The sequence below is a fragment of the Coregonus clupeaformis genome, chromosome 7, assembly GCF_020615455.1.
Source record: "Coregonus clupeaformis isolate EN_2021a chromosome 7, ASM2061545v1, whole genome shotgun sequence".
NCBI lineage: Eukaryota > Metazoa > Chordata > Actinopteri > Salmoniformes > Salmonidae > Coregonus > Coregonus clupeaformis.
This window is the reverse complement of record NC_059198.1, coordinates 7,296,485-7,308,574: the sequence shown is the minus strand read 5'-3', so window position 1 is coordinate 7,308,574 and position 12,090 is coordinate 7,296,485. Positions and strand designations below refer to the sequence as shown.

At 43.1% G+C, this 12,090-nt stretch overlaps 1 protein-coding gene across 1 annotated transcript in view; it reads left to right on the top strand.

Moving 5' to 3' along the window:
- The window catches only part of LOC121570749 (voltage-dependent P/Q-type calcium channel subunit alpha-1A-like), a 123,705-nt gene that overhangs the window by 62,643 nt on the left and 48,972 nt on the right, over positions 1-12,090 (top strand). The window contains exons 27-33 of the mRNA XM_045221010.1: positions 4,437-4,448; positions 6,209-6,308; positions 6,536-6,696; positions 6,806-6,946; positions 7,223-7,424; positions 8,957-9,121; positions 9,515-9,625. Coding sequence (XP_045076945.1) covers positions 4,437-4,448; positions 6,209-6,308; positions 6,536-6,696; positions 6,806-6,946; positions 7,223-7,424; positions 8,957-9,121; positions 9,515-9,625 — 892 coding nt within the window. The remainder of the gene's footprint in view (positions 1-4,436; positions 4,449-6,208; positions 6,309-6,535; positions 6,697-6,805; positions 6,947-7,222; positions 7,425-8,956; positions 9,122-9,514; positions 9,626-12,090) is intronic.

Sequence of the window (12,090 nt, the reverse complement as noted above, 5' to 3'; positions counted from 1 at the left end):
CCGCTGAATCATTCAGATGTTCATTGGCAAACTTCAGACGGGCATGTATATGTGCTTTCTTGAGAAGGGGGACCTTGCGGGCGCTGCAGGATTTCAGTCCTTCACGGCGTAGTGTGTTACCAATTGTTTTCTTGGTGACTATGGTCCCAGCTGCCTTGAGATCATTGACAAGATCCTCCCGTGTAGTTCTGGGCTGATTCCTCACCGTTCTCATAATCATTGCAACTCCACGAGGTGAGATCTTGCATGGAGCCCCAGGCCGAGGGAGATTTACAGTTATTTTGTGTTTCTTCCATTTGCGAATAATCGCACCAACTGTTGTCACCTTCTCACCAAGCTGCTTGGCAATGGTCTTGTAGCCCATTCCAGCCTTGTGTAGGTCTACAATCTTGTTCCTGACATCCTTGGAGAGCTCTTTGGTCTTGGCCATGGTGGAGAGTATGGAATCTGATTGATTGATTGCTTCTGTGGACAGGTGTCTTTTATACAGGTAACAAACTGAGATAAGGAGCACTCCATTTAAGAGCATGCTCCTAATCTCAGCTTGTTACCTGTATAAAAGACACCTGGGAGCCAGAAATCTTTCTGATTGAGAGGGGGTCAAATACTTATTTCCCTCATTAACATGCAAATCAATTTATAACATTTTTGACATGCGTTTTTCAGGATTTTTTTGTTGTTATTCTGTCTCTTACTGTTCAAATAAACCTAGCATTAAAATTATAGACTGATCATTTCTTTGTCAGTGGGCAAACTTACAAAATCAGCAGGGGATCAAATACTTTTTTCCCTCACTGTATGAGGACGTTTTAAATATCAGACAGTATAGCTAAAATCCTGGTCCAAAAATGACCCTCCTAAGCCCATCGGACGGCAAGGTGAATGCAATCACCCTTCAGATCCCCAAAAAAGGGTTGTTTTTGGACCGTGCTAGCATTGTTAGCTTTTTCATGATCCAGACCTCTTATCATATAGCATGGCGCCTGAAATGGTGTCCAAAACTCACAAAATGATGCCGATTTCTCTAGTCTGGTTGATTTAGACCTAGGATATGATTTGACAATGATTTTACACATAGTTGCATGATATAAAGTCATTGGTTAAGGCTTGTGAGTTGATTATTGTACATGCTACATGTCCAGTCCCCTTATACAGGTGGATCATTGCACAATGGAAAAACATGGAGACCAGGGCAGTGGTCGATTCCATTTTGATTCACTCAATTCAGGAATTGAATCGAAATGTTGAACCCCTTCAAAGAAAATACTGGGATATTTTCAAAACTATTCATTCAATTTAAATTGATCATCTCAATTGACTGAATCAAAATGGAATCGAAAGCCCAACCCTAAAGGAAACCACGGGTATGAGGATGATGTGCCCATAAGCATACATACACACATACATACATACTCGAGGTCCATATACATTCATATAAGAATGGGAATGGTTATAACTAACATTCATTTCATTAATGCATATGAAGAACCTATCATAGCTCTGAGTATATGATAATTCATAAGCTGATAGGGGTTTGCGTGTTTCACAAACAGAAATCACTCCGCTTTGTATCTTCCCAAGCATGTCTTATACCTCCTCAGGGATGGTCCCTTCCTTCCACCCTTACTCCCTAGGCCCTAACAATAGCTCCCTTTGCTTAACAGATTACCATATTACAGTGTACATGTTCCTCTCCTCTAAGGGAGAAGGATAGAAAAAGAAGCCTGGCTCTGCCTGCAGAATATTCCCTCCTTCCCCCCTCCCTCCCTCCCTCCCTCCCTCCCTCCATCCCTCCCTCCATCCCTCACTCCTTTACTCTGCTCCTGTGGAGAGAAACAAACTGTTCATCGATCCCCCCTACATTCCTCCTTCTCCTCCTCTCTTCTTTCTCATGATCCCTGACTGGATAGGTTCACAGAATGTTAGCATTGCCCAGCTAGCATTCGCATCATTACCATTGCCTATCCAGTCCTTTCACATCTGCAGTCATATGAAGGAGATGAAGGAAAGGATGCTTTGTAGGAATAATGGCATGCTCAAGGTAGAAGTTGCATCAAACCACATATCTAAGATCAGATTGTCCTACCACAAATCCTAACCTTGCCCGTTAGGCTGGTAAAAACTAATCTGATTCTAGATCAGTGTCTAGGGGCAACTTCATGCCTTTCTTCCTCTGAGTGGCCGGTGCTCCAGGGTGGCAGTGGTGCCCCCGTCTGTGGGATTGACCCCCTGATCCATATCTCTGCCATGTTATGTGTGTATGTGTGTGTGTCGCTGTCAAGTGTATTTGTGTGTGTGTGTGTGTGTGTGTGTGCGTGTGTGTGTGTGTCACTAACAAAGAGTTTGTTTATTTCATGTATATGTGTGTCTTTCTGTATGTCTGTATGTCTGTATGTCTGTATGTCTGTATGTCTGTATGTCTGTATGTATTTATGTGTGTTGCATATATATGTATATCTTAATGTATGCATACTGTATATATGTGTGTGTCTATCTGAGTGTATATGTATGTTTGTGTGTTTCTCTTTCTGTGTTAGGCCTGCGTTTTTAGTCTCTGGGTATAATGGAATGTTTGACAAAGGGCCAGACAGCAAGACAGACAGACAGAGACTCTGATAGATCAGACAGACAGACAGACAGATACTCTGATAGATCAGTCAGACAGACAGACAGATAGACAGATACTCTGATAGATCAGTCAGACAGACAGACAGAGATGCTGATAGATCAGTCAGTCAGACAGACAGACAGACAGACAGACAGACAGACAGACAGACAGACAGACAGACAGACAGACAGACAGAGACTCTGATAGATCAGTCAGTCAGATAGACAGAGACTCTGATAGATCAGTCAGACAGACAGACAGACAGAGACTCTGATAGATCAGTCAGACAGACAGACAGAGACTCTGATAGATCAGTCAGACAGACAGACAGAGACTCTGATAGATCAGTCAGATAACAGTAAAACTCACAGAGCCAGAGCAGACTCTAACAGATAAAGATCGTGCCCTAATTCGATTGGTCGAAATCAAGCAGCATTGCAGATAGAACGAGTGCTCCCATTGGAGATCTGTATCACCACTTTGATCTAATTGCTCCGGCATCCAGTGTCTGGCCTGATGATTGGTGGTATCTGGGCTCGTGTCGTCATCCTGCATGCCTCTCAAATAAATAGAAGAACTGCTGTGCCTGAACATAATGCCCTTCCCAAGGCAGGACACTGATAGGCCAAAACTGGTACACACCTACACTAGTGGACCAATAAGATGGCTGGAAGGGAAGTGGTTTGATATTGGTTGCTATGGTTACTAACATGGCTGTTCCCCTCAGTTGACCCTATGGAATTGTTAAAGCATCGTTGATGTTGAGCGTCAATGGTGGCACTAGTTTGGTGCTGTGTCCCAGTTATAGAGTTATCTGGTTGTGTGTGTGTGTGTGTGTGTGTGTGTGTGTGTGTGTGTGTTTTATGTGTGTGTGTGTGTGTGTGATAATGGGTTTCAATATAGGCATAGATTGTTTAGCCACGGAAATAGCATTGAACTATATAACTTCACATGACAGACAAACATACAGGTAGCTAGGAGTGTGTATGTTGGAGAGGTTGAAGATATGACAGACAAACAGACAGGTAACTAGGAGTGTGTATGTTGGAGAGGTTGAAGATATGACAGACAAACAGACAGGTAGCTAGGAGTGTGTATGTGGGGAGGTTGAAGATATGACAGACAAACAGACAGGTAGCTAGGAGTGTGTATGTGGGGAGGTTGAAGATATGACAGACAAACAGACAGGTAGCTAGGAGTGTGTATGTTGGAGAGGTTGAAGATATGACAGACAAACAGATAGGTAGCTAGGAGTGTGTATGTTGGAGAGGTTGAAGATATGACAGACAAACAGACAGGTAGCTAGGAGTGTGTATGTGGGGAGGTTGAAGATATGACAGACAAACAGAAAGGTAGCTAGGAGTGTGTATGTTGGAGAGGTTGAAGATATGACAGACAAACAGACAGGTAGCTAGGAGTGTGTATGTTGGAGAGGTTGAAGATATGACAGACAAACAGACAGGTAGCTAGGAGTGTGTATGTGGGGAGGTTGAAGATATGACAGACAAACAGACAGGTAGCTAGGAGTGTGTATGTTGGAGAGGTTGAAGATATGACAGACAAACAGACAGGTAGCTAGGAGTGTGTATGTGGGGAGGTTGAAGATGTGTGTATGCGAGAGGGGAGAGATCTAACAAAACGCAGGCCTTGCACTCTCTCTGTTTCTCCGTCTCTCATATGGATGTTTTTCCTCCTTCAAACCCGTCCTTTTCCCTTTGTCTCGTTTTCTCTCCTTCTCTGTCTCTTTCTTTTCCCACCTCTCTCTCTCTCTCTCTCCTCTGTCTCGCCGTCTCTGACCCTTTCTGATCTCTCCGTTCCGGACCAACAGGAGCAGTAGCGGGTAAAGTTGTGTTCTCTCTCTCTTTCTCTTCTGCTGCACTCTGAGTGCTTGTCCTTTTGATCACATGGCTTTCCTCTCTTTCTTTTTTAATTCTGTCCGTCCTCACTGTCGCCCACGTGTCTTTATCTCTCTCTCTCTCTCTCTCTCTCTCTCTCTCTCTCTCTCTCTCTCTCTCTCTCTCTCCTTCTCTCTCTCTCTCTCTCTCTCTCTCTCTCTCTCTGTCGTTCACACTGCTCTCTATGTTGAACAGCTCTAACTAACATACGACTCAAGTGAATCCACCATGAATCAAATGTGAATTGTTCATGTGTGAGTCTGAACTGAATCTAAAGCAAATCACAAGTGATTCAGAACAGACAATGAGAATAACGAGAGTAGAGGAAGCAGAGTAATAGGTGAACCAAGTGAATCAAGTGAAGAGGAGGGGGAAGTGTGATAGTGTAGATACAACAGCAGTAATTGCCACTGGTTTTTGGGGCTGGTCATGCTGGAGCTAGAGAGCAGATGGAGACAGCAGCGAGAGGCAGTGAGTCGTAGGAAATACTGCTCATTGAGATCAGACATACACGGACGCGTGGAAACGCACACTCACACACACACACTATTGCAGGCATATTTTGTAAACACACACACATACCTGCACACATGCAGAAACAGATGTGTAAACACACACACACATACAGTCAGCCACCAGTAGCCTTACATCTGGTGTAACAGCTGCAGCCACAGCAGGAGGTTCTAGAAGACCTCAGGCATCCCCCACCATGACCCCTGACCTTGGAGAGGTCACAGCTGACCTTTCACCCCCTGAGGCTGAGTAGGGAAGACCCAGGGAGAAATCTGGAGGCATCTCTTACTGAGATGCGGGTTGGTTAGTTAGCTTTTTAGCCACCTAGTTAGCTAGCTAGCCAGCTAGTTAGTTATTCATTCAGATATTATATGCAAATTAAACAGGATTACCTCCACCAACCAGGTGCTAGGGCTAGTCTCTTTTCTCTATATGACCAGATATTCAGAGAGAATCCTGTCCACTCCCACACACGTTAGTATGTCCACAGTCTCCCCTCCAAAAAAAGAAAGAGGTTTGGCTTGGCATTTCAGTCCAGAAATGCCTGCGCAATATGTTTGTCTTTGCCAAAGACCAAGACATAATCTCATGCTGTTTGGGCTATGCTATGAAACCAGCTTGGGGAGGGTAGTGGTAGAGCTACTATCTCTGTGTAGAAGAGTTCACCATTCCTCTAGCTATCAATGGAGAACAAGGTTTCATTACAGCATGGGAAGCTATAGGTTTCAAAGCAGCATGAGTAGACTGCACTGTTTCAGTATTTCAGTGCATGTGTCCGTGGGTTCAGCCACCTTGCTTAGTGTTGGATGATGCATTGCACAGTGCTAGAGTTGTTGAGAGTAGTTTGAATGGAACAATCAGTTTTTACATAGCATGTAACGGCATACAGAAAGCTGAAGGTACAGTGCAACTTAACCTTGCAGAAGTAGTCTGTCATAATATAGCATGTTTTGCTTTGTCAACTAACCCTGTCTGAGTTCCTCACAGTGAGTGAACTCAGCAACTACCTTCTAGGAATGGCCTCCTACTACTTCTACCCTCTTCTATTTGAATCAAGAGGGGCTACGCCAGCTTCCTCCACGTGCCATCCCCTCCCTCTCTGACTGTTGTCTGTGTTTGTGTGTTGTGTGTGTGTGTGTGTGTGTGTGTGTGTGTGTGTGTGTGTGTCTGTGTGTGTGTGTGTGTGAAACAGGGGGAGCAGTAAGGGGAAAGACATCAGCACGATCAAGTCTCTGAGGGTTCTGAGAGTGTTGCGACCTCTGAAGACTATCAAGCGTCTTCCAAAGCTCAAGGTACGTTCAAGTCTAACCACGTTTATTACTGTCTGTTAACAGCCACATCCACCATTCTGATAAACATTTCTCCCAAGTAGGACCTTACAGTGTCCAGGCTGTTGGACCTCTCATTTCTCTCATCGTTAACCTTTATTTAAATCTGCATCTGGATTTTTAGACTGTGGCTCAGTCATATACAGATGGGCTGTGTGCCTTTGTCTGACTGTGTATCTCTGTGTCTGCAGGCTGTATTTGACTGCGTGGTCAACTCCCTGAAGAACGTCCTGAACATCCTCATCGTATACATGCTCTTCATGTTTATATTTGCTGTGGTGGCCGTGCAGCTGTTCAAAGGCAGATTCTTCTACTGCACTGACGAGTCCAAAGAGTTTGAGCGCGATTGCAGGTCAGAAGACACACACATGAAGACACATACTGTATGGATATATGATGTAGACACACACACACACACACACACATAGTATTACGTATGAACAATCTGTTGTGTGTTCCAGGGGCGAATATCTAGTCTATGAGCGGAATAATGAAGTGAAGGCGCAGAAGCGGGAGTGGAAGAAGTACGATTTCCACTACGACAACGTGCTTTGGGCCCTGCTCACCCTCTTCACTGTGTCTACCGGAGAGGGGTGGCCGCAGTGAGTACAGTACACACACACAGACTGATAGACACACAGACAAATGTTCATGCACACACACAAAAACGATTTCTCTCTCTCTTCCTCTCTCTCTCTCTCTCTCTCTCTCTCTCTCTCTCTCTCTCTCTCTCTCTCTCTCTCTCTCTCTCTCTCTCTCTCTCTCTCTCTCTCTCTCTCTCTCAAACACACACACCCAAACTCACAAACACAACCCCCACCCAAACACAAGCGCCCCCCTATCCTAACCATCCCTCTCTCCTCTCTTCCTTCCTCCAGGGTGCTGAAACATTCAGTAGATGCGACTTATGAGAATCAGGGCCCGAGCCCGGGGTACCGGATGGAGATGTCCATCTTCTACGTGGTGTACTTCGTGGTCTTCCCCTTCTTCTTCGTCAATATCTTCGTAGCTCTCATCATCATCACTTTCCAGGAGCAAGGAGACAAGATGATGGAGGATTACAGTTTAGAGAAAAACGAGGTGAGAAGAGACGGCGAGGAAGAGGGGAGTGGGAGGGAGGGAGAAGGCAGAGAGGTTGGAGAAGAATGACATGAAAAAGGATGGCATAGTCCAAAACATTTGAGCGATTATTTGTAACAACCCCAGGCTTTTAAGAGCGTGACAAAAACATCCAAGGGAGATAGCTCAGTTGGGACCGTGACTAGTGTGCTCTCCTTAAGAACAGATGGCTGGGGTTCAAACCCCTCAGTGGTGTGACCTAGTCCCGCAGGTCTCAATTAGTTCAGTCAAATGTTTAAGCTCTAGGCTAGAACAAAAGCCTGGTGAAGGCATTCGCTGAAACACATTGGTTGTAACAATAACATTTTAATTTTTTAAGCAACAAACTGGGCACACACTGGCTGAATCAACGTTGTTTCCACGTAATTTCAATGAAGCTATGTTGAACCAACGTGAAATAGATGCTGAATTGATGTCTATGCCCAGTGGGAAACTTCGGTAACACTTTACTTGACATCCACCGTCATAACACGTTATGACACGGTCATAACCATGTCATAATATGTCATAACAGCTGACATAACTTGTCATAACCTGTTATAAATGGTCATAAAACTGTCATGACACATATAATTAGACCTGTTGTGACAAATATTGCGTTATTTTATGGCTGGTTATGACACCTACATAAGAGTTTCAAAACCCGCAAAACCAACCACACAAGGCAAAACATTCCATTACACCATAGCCTACGTGTCAACAGTATGTTTATGTTGTAAATATATATATTTTTATTGACCATATTAAATTATCATTGTAATTGCGCACAAATTGATGTCAGACATGCACCTACCCCAATGCTCTGTTGATGAATGCAGGAGCAGATTCCAGGAGCAGGACAAGACACCCTCTTTTTAACTGATAACACATAAGGGCATGTACATGATAGGCCTATCTGGCTTATATGATTATGATGGTCATAATGCTTCTTGACAGTGTCATAAAGTGTATTTTCTTAGTCCAAGTAAAGTGAAACAGGATGGTCATAATGCTTCATGACAGTGTCATAAAGTGTATTTTCTTGTACAAGTTATTTAAAATATGATGGAGAAATAAAACATGACTGTAAAGAATGACAACAACAAAGGATTTAAGCAACAAACTTTCAAAAAACTTCTTGCAGGGAAAAATACTAATAAATATGGGTTTTGACACTCTTATGTAGGTGTCATAACCAGCCATAAAATAATTCAATATATGTCACAACAGGTGTAAATATATGGGTCATGACAGTGTTATGACCATATTATGACAGGTTATGACACAATATGTCAGCTGTTATGACATATTATGACATGGTTAGGACCGTGTAAAGTAAAGTGTTACCGAAACTTCCATTGTCCTACCAAGTTGCTGAATACCTTCTCATCTTTAGAACAAAAGCCTACACATCCTGTGGGTTTGCAAGATCAGGTTTGAAGACCACAGCACTGTCAGTGAGATATTAACCCATTGTTGTCTGTCTGTCTGTCTGTGTGTGTGTGTGTTTCCAGAGAGGCTGCATAGACTTCGCCATTAATGCCAAACCCCTGACACGACACATGCCTAAGAACAAGCAAAGCTTCCAGTACCGCATGTGGGAGTTTGTGGTGTCGCCGCCATTCGAGTATACAATCATGGCTATGATCGCGCTCAATACTATTGTACTGATGATGAAGGTATGACAAGCCCGGACACACACTGATTGTCTCTCTTCATAATCACCCTCACTCCTCACACACACACACACACACACACACACACACACACACACACACACACACACACACACACACACACACACACACACACACACACACACACAACTAATTGTTCTACCTTTGTTGGGTGTGCTAACCTGTGTGAGTGTCTCTATCTGTCTTCATATGTGTCTTCCTCTCTGTCCATGGTTGTCTGTGTCTCTGTGTGTGTTTGGATGATATTTGTCATATTCCTTTATGCATTTATTTGTGTGTCTGTGTATTTGTGTTATTGTGCATTTCTGTGTACTTGTGTATGTCTATGTGCATATATTTGTGTGTGTGTGTGTGTGTGTGTGTGTGTGTGTGTAGTATGACGGAGCCTCTCCGGCCTACGAGGCTGTGCTGGCCAACCTGAACATCGTGTTCACGTCGCTGTTCTCCATGGAGTGTGTGCTCAAGATCATCGCCTTTGGAGTACTGGTAAGTGTGTCACACACGTCTTCCAATGATGATAGGAATACATTTTTAGATGTAACTAACTAACTAACTAACTAACTACATATAACTAACTAACTAACTACATATAACTAACTAACTAACTAACTAACTAACTACATATAACTAACTAACTAACTGCATATAACTAACTAACTACATATAAGTAACTAACTAGCTACAGTGGCTTGCGAAAGTATTCACCCCCCTTGGCATTTTTCCTATTTTGTTGCCTTACAACCTGGAATTAAAATGGATTTTTGGGGGGTTTGTAACATTTGATATACACAACATGCCTACCACTTTGAAGATGCAAAATATTTTTTGGGGTGAAACAAACAAGAAATAAGACAAAAAAACAGAAAACTTGAGCGTGCATAACTATTCACCCCCCCAAAGTCAATACTTTGTTGAGCCATCTTTTGCAGCAATTACAGCTGCAAGTCTCTTGGGGTATGTCTCTATAAGCTTGGCACATCTAGCCACTGGGATTTATGCACATTCTTCAAGCAAAACTGCTCCAGCTCCTTCAAGTTGGATGGGTTCCGCTGGTGTACAGCAATCTTCTAATCAAATCAAATCAAATCAAATTGTATTTGTCACATGTTATAGCGAGTGTAGCGAAATGCTTGTGCTTCTAGCTCCGACAGTGCAGTAATATCTAACAAGTAATATCTAACAATTTACCAACATATACCCAACACACACAAAACTAGCAAGGAATGGAATTTAAGAAAATATACATACCACAGATTCTCAATTGGATTGAGGTCTGGGCTTTGACTAGGCCATTCCAAGACATTGAAATGTTTCCCCTTAAACCACTCAAGTGTTGCTTTAGCAGTATGCTTAAGGTCATTGTCCTGCTGGAAGGTGAACCTCTGTCCCAGTCTCAAATCTCTGGAAGACTGAAACAGGTTTCCCTCAAGAATTTCCCTGTATTTAGCGCCATCCATCATTCCTTCAATTCTGACCAGTTTTCCAGTCCCTGCCAATGAAAAACATCCCACAGCATGATGCTGCCACCACCATGCATCACTGTGGGGATGGTGTTCTCGGGGTGATGAGAGGTATTGGGTTTGCGGCAGACATAGCATTTTCCTTGATGGCCAAAAAGCTAAATTTTTGTCACATCTGACCAGAGTACCTTCTTCCATATGTTTGGGGAGTCTCCCACATGCCTTTTGGCGAACACCACATTTGTTTGCTTGTTTTTTCTTCAAGCAATGGCTTTTTTTCTGGCCACTCTTCTGTAAAGCCCAGCTCTGTGGAGTGTACGGCTTAAAGTGGTCCTTCAAAGTTATCTTTGGTCTCTTTGTTGCCTCTCTGATTAATGCCCTCCTTGCCTGGTCCGTGAGTTTTGGTGGGCGGGCCTCTCTTGGCAGGTTTGTTGTGGTGCCATATTCTTTCCCTTTTTTAATAATGGATTTAATGGTGCTCCGTGGGATGTTCAAAGTTTTTAATACTTTGTCCCTGACCTTTTCGGAGAGCTCCTTGGTCTTCATGGTGCCACTTGCTTGTGACACTTAGATTGCACACAGGTGGACTTTATTTAACTAATTATGTGACTTCTGAAGGTAATTGGTTGCACCAGATCTTATTTAGGGGCTTTTGGAGCTAAGGGGGTGAATACATATGCACGCACCACTTTTCCGTTATTAATTTTTTTGAATTTTCTGAAACAAGTAATTTTTTTTCATTTCACTTCACCAATATGGACTATTTTGTGTACGTCCATTACATGAAATCCAAATAAAAATCCATTTAAATTACAGGTTGTAATGCAACAAAATAGGAAAAATGCCAAGGGGGATGAATACTTTTGCAAGGCACTGTACATATAACTAACTAACTACATATAACTAACTAACTAACCGATCTATCGATCTAACATGCCAAAGCTTACCCTCAAAGTATAGTCCTATAGCGATCCGAGAATGTTTTTTGAACTAATTACATTTAACTAATTAGCTAGCTAACTACATGTAACTAGGTACATTGAATGTAATGATCTCTCTATCTGTCTATCTACTGGTAGTATGTATTTAAATGTATAGAGATGATTGTTTTTCCCAAATAATAACCTATGTGTACTGCACTCACCTGGGTAATGAGAGAGACAAATGGCTGTAGTCAGTGGAAAGGTGTGCAGACACTGATAGATAGAGTGATGGGTGAGAGGTGAGCGACGGAGAGGAGAGAGGCAAAGAGGAGACCGTTTGAGGAAGCGTGGTGGGAAGATATATGGAGAAGAGGGGGAATAATTAGAGGAGAGAGAGAGATAAAGAGAGGAAGAGAGAGAGAGGGGGGGGAGAGATTAATAAAAAGGAGAGTCAGAGATTTTAGGGAGGGTAAAGATTTAGTCTGACAGGGACAAAGAGGACACACACAGATAAATACACACACACAGACACACACACACACACACACACACACACACACACACACAC